The 25993-nt window shown below is 40.3% G+C and overlaps 1 protein-coding gene across 7 annotated transcripts; it reads right to left on the reverse strand.

The window, feature by feature from the left end:
• Positions 1 to 723: 723 nt before the first annotated feature.
• LOC111229133 (transcriptional repressor p66-alpha-like) lies at positions 724 to 17904 on the reverse strand. 7 transcript variants are annotated; one of them, XM_022755326.1, is made up of 11 exons: positions 17794 to 17904; positions 9298 to 9806; positions 7272 to 7401; positions 6806 to 6934; positions 6613 to 6690; positions 6406 to 6525; positions 5902 to 6096; positions 3343 to 3604; positions 2831 to 3252; positions 2471 to 2720; positions 724 to 1976 (listed from the first exon to the last, which is right to left on the reverse strand). In XM_022755326.1, exons 2-11 carry the CDS (start codon positions 9801 to 9803, stop codon positions 1837 to 1839), a joined length of 2232 nt encoding a protein of 743 aa, XP_022611047.1. In that variant the 5' UTR covers positions 9804 to 9806; positions 17794 to 17904; the 3' UTR covers positions 724 to 1836. The 7 variants fall into 7 exon arrangements, with proteins under 7 accessions (XP_022611047.1, XP_022611049.1, XP_022611048.1 ...); XM_022755328.1 differs by having other exon boundaries at positions 5902 to 6072; positions 7272 to 7404; XM_022755327.1 differs by having other exon boundaries at positions 5902 to 6075; positions 7272 to 7404.
• Positions 17905 to 25993: the final 8089 nt, after the last annotated feature.

Consider the following 25993-nt stretch of genomic DNA (forward strand, 5'->3'; position numbering starts at 1 on the left):
TACTTAAATATCTTAACCCACAAAGTAACTAGCAAGTATCTAAGTAAAGGAGTGAAATAAATGTAGTGAGGTGGTACAAATGAAGTACAACAGTTTCCATTTCTCTCAAATGTTGACAAATAGAAGCATAAAGTAACAGAATATGGAAACACTGAATTAAAGTACATCAACAATCTATTTAAGTGCAGTATTTGAGTAAATGTACTTAGTTACATTCCACTGCACCAATTGATTAAAGGGCACAGCTGCCTGTGAGGTTGTCACAGGCAGCTGTCACATGTTGCTGTTGTGGCAGGTATTTGTAGATTATGTTAATATATTACTCTTTCCTAATAATCTCCCCAAACCTGTCTGTCCTGTTTCCATCTCACTTGCCAGCTGCTACTTTGTTTCCACAACAGCCTTTTTACTTCCTCTATGCTCACTGAAATGTATATGGCCTCCTTCTGACTCATTGCTTGTTTTCCCTTTTCCCCTTTGATTTGCAACATACCTAATTGAGATGTTTCTTGTCCTCTAAGTATATTGATCCAATGACCCCTGAGAGATCACTTCACTAGTTTACTTGATTCAACAATCCATGCCATGATCATATGAGAAAGTTGGAGTACTGGAATTGTCACCCCAGTGAGTTTTGTTTCCAGATTAAATGTTTGTGTTATATTATCAAAACATGAATGAAAACAAGTGTTTAAAATTTATATTTTTTATTATTTCTTTAGGAGCTAAGAAAAAAGTAAACCAAATAAATTTTAACATAAGTTTGTACAATGCAATTAAAATCAGGAAGCAGAGAAATTATGTAATATGGTGAGAGGTACAAGATAAAAATGGTATTCCAGGGTCTTGGTAACTGGGAGATGTTCCCTTTAACAACTGATTCAGGGCTATGTATATGCCGGATATTGCATGGATTATGGTTGTATAAATCGGAGGCAAGATCTCTGGCTCCAGTGTGGCAAATTCAGCTCCTTCAGAGTTTGCATTATCTCAGCGATGACATAACACTCAAAATAATCTTACAATGTTGACATTAATATAAAATAAGCAAATTACAAATGGTAATTACAGATGACTTAAGCAATGACACCATGCTTCTTCAGCTAAGGTGCAAAATGAACAGAGGGGTTAAGGGTAGGCATGCTGTTAAACAGGAAAAAAAAATACAAAGCTAGAATAAACTCTTCATTTGTGGAAACCACAATAAACTGAGTGATTTTTAACATCAGTCAAAAAAAACAAAAAAACAAAATAACTTACTGTAAATACAAAATATTCAAAAATTCAAACCTTTAACTACAGGGGTGATGTACTGAAAATTTTACAACTCAGTTATTTTGTTTTTCCTTATGATAAATGTATTGTATGTATGACAAATGTATGACTATAACCATTCAAGTGTCAAAAGGTTGGGTCAGTTTGACCCACATCATGGCAGAAAGGGCTTACAAGCCCAGAACAGAGCACTCATTTTTATCAAAGTACTCACTGCTGACATAACCTCTTACTGCACCATTATTTATCCACCCAGTCTGGAGGACAAAAGTACCCAGGGGGGAAGCCCTTCAAGTATTTGTTTGTTTGTCTTTTTCTTTGCTTCAATCAAATCAAAATTGTTTCTGCACAATTACCAAAAGAACAGTGAACCTCAAAATAAACAACAGAAAATAAGAAAACTAAAATAACAATCATAGATAGGTAAGGAAGGAACGTTTTTTTTTTTTTTACTTTGAGAGATTGTATTTGCTTAACAGTCCTCCAGGGGGTGCTGTTGACTTTATTATTGGAGCTGAGGAACTTTGACAAAAACTAATGGTGAATAGAAGAGTATTTAATTTATTTCCATGTGTTTGCAGTCTGCGAGATCGATGAGCGAGAGGGGATCATGTCCAGCAGGTACTCCCTCTGACGGGCATCCACGGCGGCTGGCGTCTTATGACCTGTCAGGCTGGGGTTCACATAGGCCATAGTCACTCCTGTGAACATGCAACAGAGCAGCAGGTGAGGGTGTGGAGCAAGTCTCATGCTGTTCGTTTAATACTTTTAGAGTTGAACAAGAAAAAAAAAGAGGTGTAACACCTGAATATTTAGCCACCCATATTCCCACAACACACAGAAAGACAAAGGAAAAATGACAGCATTTCTACTCTAAGGTACAGTAGTGACACCCAGGAAAAAATAATCCACCAAACTGAGGGACTATAGGAAGATGGAGATCATTTGCAGATGTGGAACTGGAGAGTGGGATTGCCTTGTCCGAAAACATTTCCTCCTCCGCCTGTTTCTTAACTGTACTTTATTTTTCTCTAATGTGTGTGATTATTCTTCATAAATGCACCTTGTTAATGATTCCTTAACACTAGAAAATTTTGAATTTAGGATGTGTAAGGATTGCTTTTGGACCAGACAGGAATTTGAAAGAGAGTAGATGTCAGGCGCCAGAGTTGGGCTGGTATTAATGTGAGTCTACCTGTGTTGCTGTTGCTCTGCTTCTTCCATGCAGTGGATGAGGCACTACCTCCGCTGATATTCCTGCCGCCGCCGATTCCACTGCTGCTCACCTTTGAACTCTGGACAGAGCGGTGAGAAACATGGGCGTGCTTACCTGGCCGGCTGACCAAAGCTGCGGCCGCCACTGCACTCTGCAGCTGGGAGGAGGAGGAGAAGGAATGGGGGACACCCCTCACCCCCACTGATGAGACACCATGGGACAGCTGGCCCTGGGTGGAGTGGAGTGGAGTGGAGTTTAGAGACACACACAGAGGGGTTTTGACTTACAGTGGCACTGCTTGCACAAGTATTACTCTTAAATAGAAAAACTGATTCCAACCTGCTTGATGGAGTGGTGGTGAATGATGTTGCCTCCTCGGCTGGCCTGGTGGTGGTGGAGGGAGGACGCTCTGGCCTGAGCCTGCTTCAGCTGCTGAGACACCAGCTGTTCTGCCTTCATCGATGAAGAGGCAGATAAAGAGGATGAGGAGCTACTGTGGGAGACTGGTGAGGACGCCTGCTGAATGATTCGCTGCTCTATTTCCTGCTCTTGTTGCAGTGCTTTGACAAACGCAGCTTTCAGCCTACTGGTATGCTCAGCTTTCAGAGCCTTTTTCTGATTGGATGACATGCAGTCTTCACAGAGCACTGCTCCACCTTTAGTCTTGTCTTGCCTCCAGCGGCAGGTGAAGTCAGTGTTGCACTGAGTGCAGATGAAAGGGTCTCTGACAGTGGGCTTTGACAGTGATACCCCTGTCTTTCCTGTATGGAGACAGATGTCAATAGACACTGATTAACTGGCTAATCATTTCATTTCTACATTTTCGTCATTAAAACATAAAACCAACCCACCTCTTTGGATGGTATCCAGCAGATTCTGTACCACTTCTTCCAGTCCCACCAGGTAGATGAACTCATTATTGGCTGCCGAGGGCAGGAAGTTGAATTCTGGAGCAGGTGGTTTGGGTGGGGGGATCTCCAGAAGGGTCTTCTCCAGTTGTTTTCGCAGGGCAAGTTTAGCTGCAGCTTGGCGACTGGCTGGAGAGTCATTCATGTTAACCACAGACACACCGCTGCTTCCTGAGGAGGAGCCCTTCAAACTAGATGGTGAGGCCTTTGAAAACAAGCAAAAACAGGAAGAAACAAGACAGGTTTAAACATCCAGTCAACTGTTTGAGCACTACAGAAATAAACAAAGTCCTCTAGGTGTTATTAACTGTTGATTAATTATAAGGTGTTTAATGATCAAAGAAAAAGTGCATTCAATTCTTACTGCTACACACAAGTATAAAATTCAGTGGTTAGTGGTTACTATATGATTATTATAGCTTATATTCATATCTAAGGATCACTTTGCTTTATTTTCATTCAGGAGTGTGTTTCAGCATCCAGATGTGGTAAATCATAGGTTCTAAAAGTGAAACCGTTAACGAAAGGCTAGTCTTTTTATGATTTAACTAAAGCACACACATGCCGCCGTGCCAGTCAAAAGCTAGAAGTCAAACCTGAAATCACAAATGTAACTTGTTAAATTATTTCACACGACCTAATGTTACCTCTACTTTTTGTCCAGTAGGTCTCTGAAACCAGCTGCTTATGGGTAAATGCGCCATATTGAAGATTAAGTCAGAGGTGGACGTTAGTTAAAACAAGCAGAAAGCTTTTTATCGTTTTACTGTGGCCACAGACATTTTTGTTACTGATTGTCCCCAGGTCAACATTTAACTTAACACAAGTTAACGTCATAAACTATTAGACACGCAATTGTTTTTTAACAAAGTGTTTACCTAGAGTTTCTTCTGTAGTAGCTAGATACTAAAATGTAAGTACTCGGTTCGTTTGTCTCTGATAAATTGAGTTTTACAACAGTTAGTTCCCGACCAAGTAATTTGATCAGACGGGAAGCGTTCCATGAGTGCTGACTTTTAACTACATGTATCAGTCCGCTTCACAGGTGTTCTATCAACTCTTAATTAGCATTAGATTAACGGTCGTTATCTCTCTTAGATTTTAACAAACTTCGAAAAGATGAATATATTTCCAGAAATAACATTTGAATTAAATGATGTATAGTTGTCAGAAGAAGATGAAGTGAAGAAGCCTGGATGCTTCAGCGCACTGCTGAGGTATCGTGTAGACAAAGTAGCAAGCTAGTGTGCACTGTGCAGGTCAGGGAAACGTTTAAGCGTTGTTTATCAACAGTCCAGTTGTGGAACAATTTGTGTTGGCATTGCCAAATAAGTGATAAAATAAACAAACATATCAAATCTGTTGTAATTTTCTGCCTATGACCGAATCACAGCCGTGCTGATATTCAGTACATCTGTACACTCCCTCTCGTGTGATATTGCTTAATTAACGGTAACTAACGGTACAGTTGGCAGTCTCGCTGGCTGCATATGTCGCGCTAGAAGGTATGCTACTTGCTGAATGTTAACAAAATAATGCTAATTTTATCATCAGGTAAAATTACCTTTACTGTCCAGAGCAGCTGTAGATGCACATTTGATTTTAAACAAGGAATGAGACCCCAGAGTCTCGTTAAGACGGACCATTGACAAAAAACCCTCATGAGAAAATAAGTCTTGACAGGCTAATCTTAGCTAGTTAAAGCTAGTTTGATTGGTTGGTTGACTATTATTTGTTTCTAATAAAATACATCCTATTCTTTTAGTGCAGCTTCAACTACTCAGTACAAAAATATTTCATGACTTAAATGATGAACCAATAAGTATATTTAGTAATGGCGCACCTGAACAGAGGGACGAACCTTTGTGCATCTAAGTGCCCGCTGACCTTTCCTCTAAAGTCCTTACAAGGGTAAAAGAGCCAGAGTTTTCATTATGTTGAAACAGATTTTTTCAGAGATTAAGTTAAGATCTAGCTAATCGTGATGATGGAAATTGCTAAGTGGCTGTATTCTCCTAATTCAACAGGTGACCTTGCTGCATCAACTGCACAGGATGCCACTGGAGCTGACTGAGATTTTGCAACATCTGCTGCGCCTCCTATTGGTGGTTTGATGGGCAGGTAAGTAGGTTTTCTTATGAATCACTTGAAACGGTTAGTATAAGAGTAAGATCTGTGTTTAACCAGAAACCCCTGTTAATATCGCTCTGTTCAAAGCCACCAGATTCCACTGACAACAACTGCAACTTTATCTAAAAGAACACAAGAGTTTCTGTTCAACCGCTGCCTCGATGGGCAAGTTATTGTGTGGTACTTCTACTTCAGTAAAGCACATATGTCATTCTGCACAGTGAAGCTCAAACATCAAAGTGAGGTAACAATAAGAAGAGTGGATGGGGACTTGTGAAGTATATTATAGTATTTCTTCTATCCTGGATGGTAAATCACATGTGCATATTCCCTCCTCTTTATTCAACTTGGAAACACCTGTGAGGTACTGACCAGCATGTTAGCACTACTGCCGACTCTGATGAGGCCTGGCTGAACCATGCCTCTCTGGCCCTGGGCTGTGGGGGCTGAGGTCCTGGGGCCCAACAGCAGAGGAGGGGGTCCTGAGCCTGTGCCTCCAGAGGCCGCCAATTGCTGCTGCTGCTGCTGGCGGAGAGCCTGGATCTGCTGTGGAGATACGGAGATGGGCTAACCAGGACAATGAGAGGGACGACACGGGGGACGTCACAGACAAAGGTAGTGGAGGACAAGGAAGGGACATCAAAGGCACCAAACCAAAGGGCACACATAAAGAGAGAGAGGCGCAAAGAGAGATCATAAGTCCTAAGTTTAAATGTAATTATTTCCCAGCAGTTTGTCTTGGAGAGTGAAAAACAGCAGTAAGACTGAATACCCCAGGCTATCATTGCCCAGACAAAGATGAGATTTAAATATAAAATATGGCATTTTCATATTTTAGCATGCTAATAATAGTCCTAATATTTCCCCGTGACTCACCTGTGCCCCTCTGACCAGAGGCGGCATGATGATCTGGGAGCCATGTTTGGATGACACCTGCTGCCCTCCTCTCACCAGTGGTGGAGGGATGACTGTGCCTGAACTCCTGCCTGTCAAAATCTGGTCAGAGAAAACCACCATCAGAAACAGTATGAACTACAGTATAAGGGTGCTTCACATTGACATACACATGTTACGAGCACTAACCTGCTGAGAGCCTTTATTGCTTGCAATTGTTCCCCGAATTAGAGGAGGAGGAGCAGAGGAGCCAGACAGAGCTGAGGGCTGAAAAAAAGAAAAAGAAAAAAATAAATATATATATATTTAACAACCAACAAAAAGCTTAAAGTGGGGGGCTGTGTTGTGACGATGTGTGACTCTTTGTGCTGCTGTTGTTTACCTTCTGGAGGGTGTCCCTCTGTATCTGGCTCTGTCGGAGTTTCTTCAGCAGAACCAGCTTGGCCTCCTCCAGTCTCAGCTCCTCCTTCAGCTGCTTAATGATGCGCTCCCTTTCCGCTGGGCTGCTCTGCTACACTCAACAGATCGTAACATCACTTACACCATGCACTTTCCAAAAGACAAAAAACACTTTCCAGGTACTGAAATGTGACATGTCATGCATCCTGTGGGACGTTTTCAGCCGTTCTGACTTTAAGCATCAATGAAATGTGACTACAGTGTAAATAAAATCTTTGAGGTTACACTAGAGCTTAGAAAATGACTTTTTCACACCTAGTCCGACCTTCTTGCGTCCATAATTAAAATTCTAGAAAAGCCAAAGTCTCAGTTACAATTTAAACTTAATCTAAGGATCCATCTCAGTAGGACAGCAGCGTGACTTGTAGCTTTGTGTTTCTTGGTCTCACCATAAGCAGGTCCGTGTCCAGCTCCTTAAAGTGGCTCAGGCCATTCATGGGTGGACTTGGGGAATCATTATCTGACAAGATGATCACATCATCATCTTCAGGGGACGGAGGGCGCTTCTCCCTTTTTATACTGCTGGACATGAGAACAATGATTTTTTCAGTATTTTATAAATCAAGCACTAATACTGTACATCATGAACACAAAACAGGATTATATCAAAATTATTATGCAAATAAAATGTTAGCATGTAAAAGAAAATTAGAATAGTTAGAAAAAAGTTTTTTAATCCATTTTAACACTTTGATATTCACTTTTCCACTTTTATTTCCCTTTAAGTAGATTTAAGGCTGGTTATCTTATTCCACAATCTTTTCCAGTATCACAAATATTGTGTATCAGCTTGTTCCAGCTCTTTACTGAAGCTTTATCATGTGAAATATTCAAATCCTATACTCCATGTTTTCATGGCTGCACCACATCAAATTAAGATATTCAAGGTGCTTTGTGCATTATTTTATACACATTCCCCCAAAATTCAGACATATTTTATTTATTTTATTTTATATTTGAAAACCTTGGGATCTCCACTCGAATTAAAAAAAAAAAGTATTTCAGTGTTAAAAAGCACAGCATGAATTGCCACTGACTGATCCAGTGGGGAACATTTTAAGGCTTTAAGGCTGTAGCCAGATGAAGAAGTACACCTCAACTGGCTCAAATATCAGAATCCATCAGTAACGCATGTATTCACCAAGGTCTGCTCCTCAACCCCAATCATAATTTATGACCGTGGGTTGATTCACTTCACTAAAATCTAGCAAGTCCAGACATATCTTCACAAAGCATCTCTTCATGTTGATTCTATTCCAACAACAACAGAACAGTCTTGAATGGCAAGGAGGGGCAAAGTGGGAGTTAAATCTCCACTAAAGGTCTTTAAATCACAATGAAAAGGTTGTTCGAGAGCACAAACTGTTGAAACAGGATATTGTGGCAGGATGTAATATAAATCTGAGGCATATAGGGCTAACTACATACAAAGCATGCTAAGGAGAGTGTGAATCTTGGAGGCAGTTTGGATAAACCATCACCTCTGTCTGCAAAATCACGTGATGCACATTTTACACTTAACTCCTCTCAACACATACTGTAAAGCCTCTACTGCAAAGTGACTAGTTCAACTGCAGGCCAATATATGAAAGCAGATGACCTAAATTCTTTGACTAGTGACACTCGCAAACTGAAGAACATGAGTAATGTCCCCATAAAAAACAAGGATGGCCTTGTGATTACACAGATTATGCATTTCTATGAGGCATAAGAAGTCGCTAAAGTCAACGCATGACAATGTGAGGCCTGTCTCTCCTAGCCGTCCTTGTGTGTGTGTGTGTGTGTGTGTGTGTGTATGTGGGTGTGTGTGTGTGTGTATGTGGGTGTGTGTATTAGTCTCTCCTCAGGGCTTAGCGCCATCATCACTTCCTGTGGATTAATCACTACTCTTCCAAAGAAGTCACATGACCTCAAAGTCATCATCACGTGACACACTCACTTTTCCTCCCCCCACCCCCCCCCCACCCCTCCCCTTACTGTTCCTTCCACGGTGGAAACCATGGCAACAACCGGCTGGAACCGGTTTGTGACACACGGCTTCATTTTGTGTGAGGGGAGTTTTTAGGGTTCAGGTGGTGAGTGGGGGGAAAATGGAGGTAGACTAAAAGAGGAAAGAAGAAAGTTAAACATCACCTCTGAGCACAACAACCCCCCACCCCCCCCACCCTCTCCCATACACAGAAAGTTTAAAGAACATGAAGGTCATAAAAGTAACTTATAACATTTTTAGTCTTTTTAGGTTCAAATTAAGTGTCATTTATCCTCTTGTAATTTCCCATTTGTGGGTTTCATAGAACAAAAATTGAGACAAGATGCTTCTAGATGATTTCCTGCACATTCACACCATTACTTTGGTGAGCGGTACTTTGTGTGGTTGTCACAGCTGAGCAGAGTTTACTATGAACTGTTCCTCACCCTCTGGATGTGCTCATGTCCACAGGCTGCTCTCCTGTCTGAACTTCCACTTTAATGGTGGCCTTCACCTCGCCTGCAGCCAGCATGCCACCGGACGCCTTTGGCTCTGTCAGTCGGGCCCGGCTCCTTGTATCCATAGCTTGCTCCGTCTTCACCTTGCTGGCCTTATCGTTGCACTCAGTCCGATTGTCTGAGCTGGGTTCAACTGTCATCTCCTGCTCATCCTTCACCGGCTGCGAGGCCAAAGGTAACACTAAAGATAACGGCACCCGGCTCTGCTCCTGTTCCTTCTCGTGCTCTGATCCGGCGCTAATCCGGCTCTGATCATCCTGTGCCAGTACAGGGTCAGGTTTTGGTTTGGTTTGTGCCTCTGCCGTAGGTTCAGATGGGTCCAATTTAGGCTTTTTGTTTTCATTTTCAACATCAGAGGTTTCCATAGACTGGGGAGCCTCCCTCTCCAGCGCCCTCTTCTGGCTGCGTGTCTGGCGGACAGCCTCCTCAGACATCCCCTGCACATCAAGAGAGAAATAATTGTGTAATCTGAACCGTTATTTATTCGAACAGGGTCAAAGTTACAGGTCAAATCCCACAAGCTACAGAAAGTCAGTATTTAACTCTTTTTCCATACCAAAGTTCAACAGAGCAGAGTCATGTCACATTTAATCACAACGGCCAAGCAATTAACCCACTACAGAGAATTGAAAAGTGCCCGGTTATGCTTATGAAAACTGTAGGAAGTTTAACATTTGCAAGGAATTGCATGTGTAAAACCTAAAGCTGATTGTAGCCATTCGAAACTTTACAGTTTACTGCACAATGTTTAAAAAGACTATTTAAGCTCTGATTGGTGTGTCGCAGTGATGTTGACATTATCTGACAAACCTATACTATGGAGCTATTAACTAACACTAAATTATGTTGTCCATTTTCCTGAAAGTGCAGTTGTGATTGTGCGCCTTTCATTTAGAGTTTAAGTAGACAAAACTGACCTTGAATCAGCTGCAGGGGACACACAGTGACATATTGACCAGACATAACATATTGAATTAGTAAGGTCACATGACCAAGATCCTGACTCAAGAATAAAAATGTATGAAAAAAGTCAGTCTAAACCAAAAGCCAAAAGATGGAGAAACTGAAAAAAAGTACTTGGTGTACAATACAAAAAAATCTGCAGTTTTCTTGACTGTGACAACAAGCTCTTTGAAAGAGGGTTAACAATAAAAAATGTTGCAGTGAGACATCAAACAGTTGGAAGAGCATGACAACACTGTAATCAAATCAGAGTTAAAGGGGACTTGGAGAACATCTAAAGTTAACTGGAGCATGATTTCTGTTAAAATATTCATAACGACCAGTGACTAGCAGTGCTTATGTAATTTACGTGAGCGAAGTGAAACATTTTTTCATTCATTTCAAATACTCTAGCTTATGTATAACCTTTCTTTCCCTGAGTCTGGCACTAAAGGAGCACCAGATCCATTACTGTTTGATATCCCCTGTACAACACATTCAATCCCACCAGATGCTGACATGCCAGCAGTAGTGGATACAGACACATACAGCAGCTAGTTGTGTCAGACAGATGAGCCTTACAGAGTGAATCTGTGCACTCGTAGATGTGCTCCAGTACATGGTGCATACAGACACACATTAACCCTGTAGTGGCTGCTCTGAATCCTCAGTGTCAGGTCAGAAATGAGAGAAGAGACACAGGGAGATGGTATACCACATCAATACATGTTTACGTTTAAGCTTTTGATAATAGCCTATTATAATGCTGTGTGTTCACCTCTGAGGCACTTTCCACATCAGTAACCATTTACCTATAATTGACACCACACAACGTCAAAATCGAAGGGAGTGTGTCTGAGCATTTTTTATAACTTTCCAAAACTGACAATCTGATAAGCACTGACTCCACTCAGCATTTGAACAGGTGTGCAGAGTTGAGGAAGAAGGAAGGGTTTGAACTCTAAAGCTCTTTTTACACAACTACATCTGTCTTTTTTCATATGTACCCCCCCCCCCCTTTTTTTTAAGATTTTTTTTGTTTTTTGTTTAATGTCTGGCTTAATGTGACTGTTGAAAGTCTGAGAGAGATGGGAAACGAAGGCAGAGAGAGGTGTATGACATGCAACCACATTCAGTATCCTGTTATTTGTGATGTAATATATAAACATTCAACTCTCTCTCTCTCTCTCTCTCTGCTATGGATTAGGTCTATTGAATACAATGAGTGTGTTTACATGTGCTACTCCGCTACTTTGGAGTATTTTTGTTATGTACTGCGGATGTAAACATCATAATTGGTTTCATAAAGCGTCACTAGCGGTGGAACTCTATTAGACACTGGGATACCATGGCATGTAAACAGCTTATCCAGGTGTCTGATCAATCTCTGCCTTGTGCGCAGGTGTTTCATCAGCTGATGTGATCTAGTGGTGAGTCAGAACAACAACAAAAATTATGGTAAATTGTGTAATGAAGATCGACATGCTGAAAGAAAGTATGATTCAGTAATGCAGAGTTTGAATTATGTTTTCATTCTTGTTTTCCATTCCTAGTTGTCAGGCAGAGTTACTGAATCAAGCAAAGGGGTAAACGCAGCATACAGACGGAAACCCAACTGTGTTTATCCCCAACTCTTGAGTTAACTCTGTTGGTACAGAGATGACAGTGTGGTTGAAGGACCAAAACACACCTCATGGTCAGAAACCTGGATACAGTTGTGATCATGTCTATGGGGATATCAATAACCAGGTTTTTCAAGTTCAATGTAAACTTCAAAAACCAGTATAAGACTCAAAACTGGGATACTATAAGGCATGTACACACACTCATTGAAATGACTTTGGTCATTATCAAATCTGTAAACGGTAAACATGTGCTGACTCATATGTCATGGTGCACGCAGGGCACGACATGCGTTCAAAGTTCACAGAATCTCAAACAGAAAGCGGAAAGTAAAATTCAGAGATGTACAGTCACATGGTCACTACATATTGAACAACCACAAAGAAGAAACACAGCACAGTTATGTCCCGAATCATATTCATGCATGTATGTATGTTACAGAATCCAGGCCCAGTCCTGCCAACTCTGCTGAGGCCCATGGTCTGCCCGGCGACGCACTACAGGAAGCTATGTTTTTTTTGTTTTTTTTGGGGGGGTTACAATTAACACTTGCAACCTGGGCTACTTCTCACTGACACACACCGTACACACTCCTACCCCCTTCTCCTTCCTGTTCGCAGAACGGTTATGGCGATGAGCATTAAGCACACTCAATATATCTATGATGTACCTATACAATATACACAATGCAGCATCCAGAGCAATCGTCTCACTAAGTTTTTTTTTCTTTTTTAATACTCTGACATCACTCTGAGACACACATGACATGACCCTTCCCAGGATTCACTGGGACACACAAAGCACTTTTCCTGAGAACCGGTTTAAACCGGTTGGCTAGTGTGTGTGTGTGTGTGTGTGTGTGTGTGTGTGTGTGTGTGTGTGTGTGTGTGTGTGTGTGTGTGTGAGACTGAGAGAGAAGCTGAAGCTAGTTTTAACCCTTCAGGTGCTGGAGCAGAGGCAGGGCTTCCACAGTGACGGCCATTATACAGTGTGTGTGTGTGTGTGTGTGTGTGCGCGCGTGTGCGTGCGCGCGTGTGTGTTGCTGGAGTGGGAGGGGGTATTATGGCATTATCAATTCTGATGCATATAGCTGTGAAACCATGTTGGTGGAAGAAGTTAAACATGGGGAACGCCACCCCACACCAACCAACCTTACTCAGACACTGACCCTGTCTTTGTAACAGGGGATCTGAATGGCTGACAGGTCTCACATTTCATCTCTATAGCAGTTTACACCCCCCCCCACACACACACACACAGTGCATAAACCCTCACCCACCCAAGAACTTGACATCACATGCAACCAGTGCAAAGCCTCAAAAGACTAAAACTTAACTTTACACATCTTACAAACACATTCATGCTACACACAAAGCTGACATGCAAGTTAACTGTCTGTTCACTAACGCACATATCAGGATAAGGGCTACAGTAAACTGTCACTTTTAATATGAAACAATTTTTTATCAGTAGGCCTGTGTGATTATGAAGGTTTCATGGTGCAATTATCAGCAGTATCTCCACAACAATATTATCCTGATAAATATTCAAATAAGATGGAAATCCTCAAACAGCATGTAACGGCACTGTAAAGACTTCATTATGTGGTGTGTAGTGGTGGTCATGGTGATGTGTCCTTAAGTTTGTTGGACTGCTTCTTTGCAGGCTCTCAGTCTTTTAATACATCTTTATCAGCGCAATAACTTTCCATCTGGACTTTTTTCCACTGTATCAACATACTTGAACCAAATCCTTTTGACAAGGAAAACAAGTTACATTTGTCTCCACTGTCTTTGTGAAAAATCACAAAAATCACATTATTTCTCCACCTCTCTACAGTATCTGTGCATTTCCCAGAATGCTGTTGGGTCTTCCATTGTGGGTGTAAACAGCATTTCTGTACAAGGCCAACAAACAGAACACCCATAGAGATATTAGCCATGATATAAACTTTCTTTACCGTTTGTATTTCTAAATCTTCTTATATGAAGATTCAGTAATTATTTAATAAAAACTAAACAAATTAAGATGAAATCTGGTAGCTTTGGGACATAAAGGGAGAAACTTAACATAGCCTAAATTGAATGAAGAGCAACTGAACAAGAATAAATAATGGCTTTATTTCAAATGAATCTTTCTCTAGTGACTGAATGTTACACTGTTTGGAGGTGTTTTCCAAAATGTAACACATCTTCACCTCAAAGTAATAAATTAGTAATTACAACATAGTGTTTTGATTGGGTTTCAAGTATTACTTTAAATGTAACCCGGTAATGCAGGAAATACTTTGTATCTGCTGCTTTGTAAAGTAACTTCAGTGAGAATATCAATATTGATATTATTTACAATAATAATCTAAATTATATTTTTTGCAACAATCTTGCCACCCTTGTGTCAGAGTGTGTTCATCATTGATTATCATGTGATAATTAGTGAGTTATATATCTTAGATATAAATGACTTCTTAACTATCAGTTGTCCAAATAACACATTTACTGTGGACAGGTTAAGTGTATTTATTTCGTGGGACTCGATAAAATGAATACATTGCGTTATTACTTTATGTCACATAGAGTCATTGCTGTCTCTGGCAAACTTATTCACAGCAGAAGTGAATGTACTGTTTGTGTTTGAAGAGTATTTTAAAGTGTTTTCCAAGTATTTGTTTAATCAAACTCAATCCTCCCATTAACATTTGCAGTGTAATTACATCACAGTGATCACCACCACATTGTCAAATTGCACAGTGCAGGTACTTGACTCTAGGCAAGTATGGCTTTCACTATTGCAGAATACATGTACTTTAATCTGGCATCAGTGCATTGTCAGAATCTACAGTTTATCTACACCTGTCTGGTTTTCTGCTGAGTGTCTTCTTTTTCTGCCCCAAGGTGCTTATTCATCTTGTCACTCATGGATCATGTCAACCACCAGTCACTCGGTCATCTTTCATTCAGGCTGGCATGCTCACTCTTAACCATCATCGATGTCTGGCTGCACGTACAGTAAGTGTTCCGCCTTTTATTTACCCACTGACAGACCTTTACCCTGTGAAAACATATTTCTACCCGGCACAAGGGTTTCAGAAAACTGCCACCACACAGCAGCACTACCTTGTAAAACTGCTGTACCAGCAAAATATTCTTATCAATTATCTGGCAGCATCTGTTTGAATAACAAATGATAAAAAATAATGGTCTCTAAGCACTAACTTGAAACAAAACCGCTGCTGCATGATTACACTAAAACAATTTAATCTGACTCAGTGTAATTTAACAATTTAGCTTTGGAGCTGGTTATAGCCAAAGCTAATGTTTGTGGGTGACTGGCTTGTTCAATTAAATAACTTGAGCTCTTAACAAGTTTGTGCTTTATGCAGCAACTAACACAAAACAGGCAGAAAAAAGGCAATTAGAGAGCAAATTGCTCCGTATATATCTGTTGAAGTCATGGAGGATTGACCAAACAGCTGCCCTGTGACCCCTGCAGTCATGTGCAGCAGCTTAAAATGTGGCCAGCAGACGACCCTTTCCAGAACAGTGGCCGATTACACAACTACTCTGGATCAGTCTTGTGTGTGATCAGTGTAACAGTGCTTTCTGGAAAACAACAAGGCTGAACCTTCTGACTCACTCAGTCTTGTACGATGAATCCAGCCACTCCAGGGTGGAGAGAACAACCAGTGCATCATGCTGTGGATGTACAACTTCTGCACTGTCTGTCATGACAGGTAGTTCAGTAATCCCACAGTCAACGCACAGCATTCTCCTCTCTCCTTTATTTTAAAGCAGTGTTGGACAACCCCTTCACTAAAGGCAACCTGTATAGTGTTCACAGTGACAGTTCATAAACAATGCAACTATGCACTGGTTTGTTAACATGCAAATAACACTTTAGGCCTTTGTTCTCATGAACAACTGAGTGTTCATTCTAGATCTCCACAAAGAGGCAATAAAGTCTCCTAAAAGCAGATCACTTCACCACTATACCCTCCCCAGTCTACAGAGGACTTTCAAGTGCCTGTGTTGTGTTTCCCTGGTCTGAGTGCAGTACTAATTAACAAAAAATTACTGAAAATGTTAAATATATTTGACAAAAAAACAGATCCGCAACAATGACAACAAAGTTACAAGTGTCCTTACTTTATGGATGTCTTACTGTTCTGTAACAGTGAACTTAATATTTCTGGGTTTTGATGCAACCAAAAGAAGGCATTTGTAACAATGCCTTCAACATATGTAACAATAACACATTCTTCTAACAACTTAAAGCCATTAATTTGTCCTCTGTTCCCTCCTTTTATATTAGTCGAATTATGAGCATATTAAAGTTCAAAGTTGTAGACTACATTTTTATCATTATTACTGCTGAAAAAGCAGCTGATATAAACTTTAATAACAGGTCAGAAATTAGGTAAAAGACTTTAGTAAATCCAATCCAAACCATTATTGAATCATTAATCAAAATGTTTTGAATGAATGTTGAATTCTTAAACAAATAAAGTTAACAGCAGCAGTCAGTGCATACATGTGGTTTTGTCGACATACCATGAGCAACACCGGCTTCCGTCATATTCAATCACTGAATAATAAAAGCTTTTAAATCCATCAGTGCGCGTTCAGATAAACGGACGATAGAGAAATGTGTATAAACTGGTTTGAGATCCTGAGTCTCAGCTTTGTCCCAAAGCGCTGCAAACTCGTACGGCTGAGGTGGCTGGAAATGTGTGTGTGCGTGTGTGTGTGTGTGTGTGTGTGTGTGTGTGTGTGTGTGTGTGTGTGTGTGTGTGTGTGTGTGTGTGTGTGTGTGTGTGTGTGCGCCTGTCTGGGTGAGAGGAAGAGACAGGGAGGGAGTGTGTGCGGTGCGTGTCAGAGTGTGTGTGTGTTCAGCTTTAAGAGGAGGAAGACTACGGTTGTCACAGCGAGAAGTAGGAAGATTAGCTACCAGATAGCAGAACCAACACTGGTGCCACGGGGCTTAAAGCGGGCAGCAGTGTCCACCATTAACGAAACACCACCCAGTACACCATCCAAAATCAAAGTCAGCCCTTTAAAAACTAAACCCAGCCCACACTACATGTGCAGGCAGCCGGCTTTTTTATTATTGACACCGCCTCAGAGGAGGTGAGCGTGTTATTAGTTAGCGAGCTAACATTAGCTACATCGCACAAACAAAAACACGAAGCCACTTTAGCTCGGATAAAAGCGGTTAATATCTGACCATCAGCGGCTAAAAGGGACTACCAGTCAAAGTAGTAAAAGTCCTCCAGCCGGGCAGCCGCTCGTCAACATGCCCCACACAACCAGAACCGAGCCCGAATCGGTGACCTGGCTGCACCCCGATGCGGGACAACCACCAGCTCAAAAGGAGAAACAAACTTTCATCCTACTGCGCTAAAAGTGAGACTGTCTGAGGCTCACTGGGACTATTTACCTGGGTGTCCCCTCCCGAGGAAAAACCTTCGAGTCGGAACTCATAAATTTCATCGACCGGCCCACGGACTGAGCTGAGCTGAGCTGAGCTTGCCGCCGACGAGCCGCTGGCGATGTCACGTTATAATCCTTACCTCATTTAACGACTTCTACCGCACAGAATCCGGTCCAGGGATCATATTGACAAGCTGGCACGCTTAAGAAAACGTAAAATAAAATACATTTTGGCTGAGCAAGCCCCCCCTCCCTCTCCTCCCCGGTGCTCAACCTTTGGCTCTGCGGAGAAGTGTTACTTTTCAACAGCCCATCAGCTTCTTTATCGTCACAGATAGGTGGAGGAAAACCTGGCTCCTCTCGACGAGTCCGAATAAAAGGCTCCCCTCGATCCACTTACTAAAAAACTTCGGCTTTACCTCAGTCAACTTACTCGGTCGCTTTGTCGCCTCTTCTTCGCCGATGGTCGACCAAGGAATGTTTAATCTGCAGTTAACCTCGATAAATCGTTGCTTTTTTGAAATCCAGGGGATATCCTCTTTTTTTCGGCCCTCCCCACTGCCGCGTCTGTTGCCAAATAATGCGCCTCAACACACATGGAGCCGCTGCGTCCTCTTAGTGGGCATGCGCACCTCGGCATACCAGGGCGACAGGATCACATCATGTAAGCCAGTGACCACCAAGGGCCAAAGCAGGACGACCACGTCAGGGGCCCCGGGCTCCTCGGGGTGACCTATGACTGTACCAGCAACTACAGACATCTCCTCTAACACACACTTACACACACTCACATCATGTTACAATAATAATCTATAGAAAGTATAAAGCATCACACATTTACCTCCAAACACTCACCAGCATCACATTTTCCTCCATAGCTTACAATATGGATCTCACCTGGCAACCCCAAGACTCTCAACTCCAAATTCACTTCATTGCCAGTTTGCTAAGCACACTGCATCTAGTTATACCAAAAATATGAAACATGACAGTTGAGAAAGATGCTACAAATATCATTTTGCATAGTAAACTGTGGGTAAACTGCAGTTGCAAGACCATACGACACTAACATTGCATACTGTGCAAGACAGTTGGCAATCCATTCTATTCAACCCTGCCATCTCAGGGACCGCATAAATCCCAGGGTCACTGCAACTCCATTGGTTTTCAGTAAGATGACCAATGGAGTTGCCATTAAAATACAATACAATATATAAAGAATCTCCCTCCCTCTCTCTCTTTCTCTTTCTCTCTCTCTCACACACATATAAACACACACACACACACACACACACACACAGACAGACAGACAGACAGACAGACAGACATACTTCATCTTATATGTAAGATTTAAGTTATAAGCACACACACACACACACACACACACACACACACACACACACACACACACACACAATATACTATGTTGTATTGCAGCAGTCACCTTGTTCCAAGTGAACCATAATCTAAAGCAGTAAAGGTCTTACAGCTCCAGATGAACTATAGTGCAAAGAGAGAAGGACTGAGGCTCCATCAGAGCTGAAGGCAACCATAAAGAAAACTGAGTCCTCTCTACAATTAACTCACCATGCAAAGACGCAAAAAGTCTCTTTTCTGTTGTTCCACTTTAAGAGGATGGAGTTTGGTTTGTTAAAAAAGGACTATATGTGAAAACACCCTAATAATCTGTCGCTTCTAACTTTCTCTCTAAGTGATAATTTTTCAATTAAATATAGCCAAAATCTTGTGTTGTGTATTTGGTGATGTTGCAGTTATAGAATCAGGATTTAGTACAGAGCAGCTGCTTGGAAATGGCTTGGAAGTTAACATGTCGTTGTAATGGATGGCGTTTCGGTCACTATCTCATGCTTGTTCCATTGTCTGACAACAGAAACAGAAAAACATGTAAATGAGAACAGATTTATTGGGAATTTGGCTACATTAATATACTGTATATGTCAGCACAGAGAGCAGGACATAGTCAAACAGATAAAGAGCTGAAACCAGCTGACACTATGTAAATAGCCAATGATGTGGTCCAGTCATATACTAGGTTCTGACCTAGTCTTGTTGTTTGTAATGCAACCCTGTCTTGTGGAGGGGTCCCTGGTCTTCATCTACTTTTTAGACCTTAGTTGTATTTCTGACGGCATATATTTATATGTAAATAAAGTTGTATTGAATCAGTAGTAGTAGTTTATATTGTCTGCATATAGCGCATATTCATAAACAGAACAGTGTTTAATCAAATTGCCTTACCTATAATTGATACAGTAAACCTGAGGTTCATGTACTTTGTGCTTTGTGCTGGATGGAAACTCTGAGGTGACAGAGTGCATGGGGGGTGGGAGACGTAGGGGTTAATAGTGGCCCAATAGCAATCTTGTCCCTCAGGGCCCCCTAATTGGTAAATCAGGCCATGCCAGGGGGTCCAGTAAATACACAACATGAATTCATATGGCTATATAAATATGCAGTACAGTGTATATTTCTCCCCACTCACAGTCCAAAAACTCTGTCTGCGTGTGATCTTACACCAGCAACCCCAGCTTCATATTTACCTCCAGCCTGTTGACCTATAATTACATATAATTACCTCCTGTCTCTTAAGGACCTTTGCTAGCATCGCATTTGACACCCTGACCCCACATTAAGATTTAAACATCAACCCCCAAAATATATTTTCTGTATTAACCTTAGAAAAAAAGATCAATGCAATATCAACCTCGCACTTCACTGTAGGGATTAAGATGGGGGTTGCATTAATGACCAGTCAGCCAGGCTTGCAGCTACAGTCAGATCCATACATGTGAGTCCAGAGCACACACAGCAGGGTTACTACGTCAGAAGTTGCAGAATCGCCTCCATAAAGGCTCCAGCTGGCTGCCTCTTTCATGACAAGACCCGCATCCCTTCAAAGCATCCCTGTGAACTAAACTAATCCTCTCTCATCCACAAACACCCATTCACATACACACATATGTGTTTGAAATACTGTGATCTAAGTAAGAGAAGTAGTCGTCCATAAAGACTGAAGTGGGCAGAGATTACTGTTCTCTAACAGTTGAGGTGGGTGGGGTGGGGGTAGGGGTGTGTGTGTGTTTGAGTGCTTTGTCAGCCTCTCCCTGCCGTTCTTTAAATGACAAAAAAAAAGCTCTCTCTAGATGATGCTGTGTCATCAAATCTGATTGTTTCCGTCCTCTCATCCTTCCACTCTATCTCTCGAAGCTACAGATTGTCTCGCATAAATGCAATCAGATCTGTACCAGGGGGCTATCTTCTCATAATCACCCAGCCCAAAGCAAAAATTTAATGAAGATGAAAAAACACTCTGGAGTTTATGGGTTATAATGAATCTGTCTATAAATACTGTCAGTGGTCCTGTGGACCCATGAACAAGTAGCTGTATACCTCAGCATTACCTTGATCAATAAACAATCAGGGCCAGCTAGGACACTGGGGTCATGTCCTTAGTGTTTTTTTCTGGGCTTTTGGTAATTTTTTAGCAACCTGGTGGGAGCAATCCTTGTTGCGTTAAGTACAAATGTATTGTCATCAAGGGCATCTGGTTCTTTGTTTTTGTTAAGTGTTGTATGATGACCCTGACTAAGGCCTGATGCTGTCAAATGAAAAGTCATGGGATCACCAAACTTCACAAAGACCATGAATGTCTTTCATGGTAAGTTAGCCAATAGTCAAGAGATTTAGATGAACATTGATACAAAATTTGAGACATTTTACTGAAAAAAAATAAAAATAAATCAACTTGTTGCTGGTGCCAGATCACCAAAGTCAGTGGGATTCATCTTCTGGGAACCATGAATGTCTGTACAAAATTTCATTTAACAGTTGTTGAGATATTCAATTTGGACCAAAGTGGTGCTACTTACACTGCCATGCCAAGAGCTACAGTGAAAGTGTGGCTAAAAATGCCCTTGGTTGGAATTTAGTCGCCCAATTACAGCAGTGAATCACTGTATTTAAATTTTAACTGCTTGCCAGCACAATAAATAAATAAGTGATTCACTTTTTCCTCACCAGAATGCCTTTGTTAAGAAATATTTATGAATATCATATTCAAACAGATAAATGAGTAAAATAATACAATTCCAATAATTAAAACATACGTGGAGACTTCCCTGTTTGTGTCTCAACAGATTTCATTCGTGGGTGGAGGGTGCATTGGGGGGACTTGGATTCATGACCTCAGTATTTCTTTCCTGAGTACTGCGTTGCAAGCAATGCATAAGTTACATAATGGGTTTATTTAAAGGAAAGAAATGAAAGGCTTAATTGTCTTTTAATGAATGTATAGTGGGAATAAATAACAGGGACACCTGGCAATATAATAAAATAAAACAGTCCTATGATGACTATAATGACCGCCTACAGCAGCTTATGATCTAATGATCATTAGATGGGATCATAGTCTTCCTTTAAAAGTTTGTTGATTTCCTATGGTTGGACTTCAGGATGTTTCAGTGGATTACATAATATTGTCAGGTGGGCCCGTTCCTTCGTCCACCTCGTCTATGTAAGAACTAAATGTTTAGTTTACTCATTGTTTACAGCTATTACATAACAAACCAGTAGCTTATAAAAGATAGGCCTAATGACACATGACACAGGGAACTTTTTTCTTTTTAAAAACGTGTTATTTTTTAAATGAACTTACATGTTAGGATAGTGGGGGTGAACTGAGGTAATCCTCATCCTAAATGTAGATGGTGTAATATCTGTCTGCAGTTTGACAGGACTGAGTCAGTTAGTTGGTCCTTTCCAGGTGAAGGGATCACCTCTGAAATCAGACTGAGGTAAGGTCAGACTCCAGGCTCTGTCTCCTCTCCGTCTCTCTCCGTGTGGAGTAGGCCCAATGGCCGCCCTGTTACGACATGACAGCTTCAACTTAATCCTCATTAAGTACTGTAACAATGCAGGAAGTAGCTGCTGCAGTCACGATTAGACGGTCTCACTATTTGGCAGGAAATGGCTCCTTTCAGCTGCGTCCAAGACACCTAGAGCGTCCCAAAACTTTTCACTTTATTCTCACTGATCTCCCTTTTGTTTCTATCGTTTCCCGGCAGCGATGGGCACGAGCGAATTTAGGAGGGGGGAAGAAATATGATAATTTGATGAAATTATGTTATTTGTTAAAATGTTTATATAGACAGAAACAATGGATGAGAGGGAGAGGGTCTCCTTTGAATACCGATGTATATGATCGGCTGCATAACCTCGTGTTCGTAATTGAATAAACAAAGACGATTATGTCTGAAATTTCACAATAAGATGTTTCCTGAATGTAAATGAAGACAACTCACTATTTAATTATTATCCAGCCGTGCGTTTACTTTCATGTTACTGCAATTATTCTGTCGAAATCGGTTCTCATATGCCGGATATTTATATTTCAAAGGTCTTTTTAGTTGATATCTCAGCAAAAAGTGCGCATATTAATCTTTCTTCTTTCTTTTTTGTTTATAAATTCGTATCATTTTATTAGCTTTTAAGTGATTTGTTTTGGATTAGATTGGCAAACCTCCAACTGACTGCTCTTCAATAAAAAATAACTATAATAATTATAACAATTAATCCTACATCTTTTGATAAAGGGCAAATTAATGCAATATTAATCAGATTAATTCCTTTTTTAAGTAATGTAATTGCACAGGCTAGTCTGATTTAGCAAACTAGTACAGGCAATTGTAATAAACGATTTTGCTTCAACAAAGGCTAGATCATTTTTGACATAATGTTGATCATTTTTGACATTTAAACTGAACTTTTGAAAACTTGCCAGACCTGTTCTAAAGTGTTTGTATTTGTTGTTTGTATAACTAGTGTAATGGATTACAGGCACCATTTCATAATCACATTACATTGATGTAGTTACATGTAATCAATGTGATAAATAATGGTAAAAGAGTCACTCCTCAACAAGTTGGCTGTTCAATGAGGAGTAAAACTGAAGAGCACAGATAAATATAATGAAAGATCTGTGAATATTCTTTGGCCTGATGGGTTTTTCCCCAGTGTTCGAGCAGCAATCAAAAGGTTTTCTAACTCTTAAATGTGATATGACATACACCACATGCACTCCTGCACTCAACACTTTATTTCCTCTAAACTTTTCTCTGCATGTCATTCACTCATATGACGTTATTTCTTTCATCTCTATAAGCCTGGAACAACCTCTCACACAGCTCCATGTCAGCACTAACCAACTGAATCATGAGGCCTTTTGATGACCTGATCCTCACCTCTCTCAAGCTCTTGATGGCTTTTGCATCTGACTAAAGTTTTGCCAACTCCCCAGTTCAGTTTTTTGTGAAACAATGAAACAATGGCTATTCAAACTCGTCATACTCAATTTTCTAATAACAATACTCAGGATTGTGTCTTTCTTTAGTCTAATCTTTAGTACAGCACAAATAAGACAGGCAACGCCACGCAGAGTGCACATTAGCCCAAGAGTTTCATTTTGGAGAATTTGTGGATGTTAATTAGCAGCAGATGATTAAATTTTCTAGTTATCCTTTCAGCCTGTTTTTGACAACTGCTGACTAAAAGCTTTAACTCCTTCAACTTTTAAAGAAGACAGGCTATTTAAAACCTCTGCACTCATGGTTGAATTACAATTTTGATGTCAAATATATCAAATATTTATGCTTTGCCTTCCATTATGTTTGTTTAAGTTATAGCTCTTTAACTATATATTCGGTAAACTTCACATTTTTTGTTGGCCATTTTTAAATGACTGGTTTAAAGTTTCAGATTTTTGGATGCATTTTCTTTACCTTCACATACATCTATTGGTTTCCATTCATTTCTGTATGCCATAAAAATAATATGCAGATACTTGAAACTTGATTAAGTTGTACAATACTTCACTGTGTGGTGATGCAATGTAAGTGGAGACTGATCTGAAAACTCTGCTCTGCATCGTCGCAACACAATAAAATAACGTTGACATAAATCAATACAGGCGTCACAGTGACAATTTAAGCAAGGATGAAGAATCTGCTCAGATTTTCATAATGTATGGGAAATTAATGAAAACAGAAAGGGAAAAAAATATATTCAAAATATGTTCTGGTATGGTCCTTTCATGTCAGCATTTTTTTTCTTCATTTCAGAACAGCTATGGATGGTGAGATGCAGCATCTGCACCTCTCTGTATTCAGCTTTCTTCTCTTTGCATGAGGTATCTCATAGATGGTGAGTCAAATTTGGGGGTTATGTGTTATGGTTTTTTTTTATTGTGTGTAATGTTGGGATTGTTCATTGTCCTGTCATGAGCACACTGAGACAAATTCCTAACAAAGTTGTATGGCAAAGTATTGCTTATTCATATAGACAATTAAGTCATTCTACCTTTGAATTTTTATTCATAAAAAAGTCATGTGTTGAAGTTCAGCATAGTTAAAATGACAATGGGGAAAATAACAAATCAAACATTCACTTTTATAACATAGTGTAACATGGCAATAAAATAAATGGCATCCATACTGTAGTATTTTATTGCAGCAAATACCAAACTCAGTCGTTTATTTTGAAATAATAAAAACTATGATTACAGAAATCTGTTGAGGGAATGTCAGAACTAAAATGTACCTTTCCTACATTAGTGTGACTAAACTGAAAGTTCTACTAGCTATTAAAAACAATGGCAAAGAACAAATGTATCTGCTATAGTGAAAATCAACATTAAATAAATAAGTTATTTAAATGCAGATTTATTCTGCCATCATCTGGAAGAAATGTGTAAAACAGGAAAAGAGAAAAACTGTAGGGAGAAAAAACAATTATTTCAAAATCCTTACAAGGAAAAGATAAAAATGTAGGTTTCATCATGAAACAACATATGTGCAAACAGGTAACAGTCAGTCTTATCCAGTAGAAATATTACTATTATTACTAGTTTCTTGACTCCAGGCAAAATGTGCACAGCATATAAACATACACCACAGTGAGAGCGAATTAGTGGAAATCAGGCAGCAATTCAATTGAATTGCAATGTAAATAAATTACCCAAATACTTTTTAGATGCATCATAGTCTCAAAACATGTTTAACGTTCACTTTTCTTACCTTCAGAACATTAATACACACTACTGGATGTCAGAAAGCACATGGATGCATTTATATTAAATGGTCAGCTGGTTCCATTGTCTACTAAGTGTAATATACTTACCAGCCGTGATAGCGTGTGGCTGGTAAGTATTTTACCAGCCCCACCTCACACCTTGTGAGTCTGTGTCTGTGTCATCATGGCAAAATGTGTTCCTGTAGACTCTGTGTAACAGGAGCTACCACAGAGGTGGTTGTGAGTACTTTGGCAGGTGTTTTTTTTTTTTTAAATCCGTGTCTCTGTGTTATGAAACGTGTTTTTCACAAAACTTTACAGGTGTGTAGCTGAGATCAAAATAAAGGCTGAGTTTGAATATGGGTGTGGTCTGACCCATGAGTACTGAGTACTCATGTAATAATGTAGCAATAACAACTGAGTACTCAGGGGTCGGAATGTCAACATGTTGACGGGCGTCACAGCTGGTGTGATCCCATCGTTTTAAATTGTCATTGATCTCAGCTCAGCATAATTTGTTCCTCTTCAGTGAATAAACTACACGTGCA

Source organism: Seriola dumerili, unplaced genomic scaffold, assembly GCF_002260705.1.
Source record: "Seriola dumerili isolate Sdu_G_001 unplaced genomic scaffold, Sdu_1.0 BDQW01000226.1, whole genome shotgun sequence".
Classification (NCBI taxonomy): Eukaryota; Metazoa; Chordata; class Actinopteri; order Carangiformes; family Carangidae; genus Seriola; species Seriola dumerili.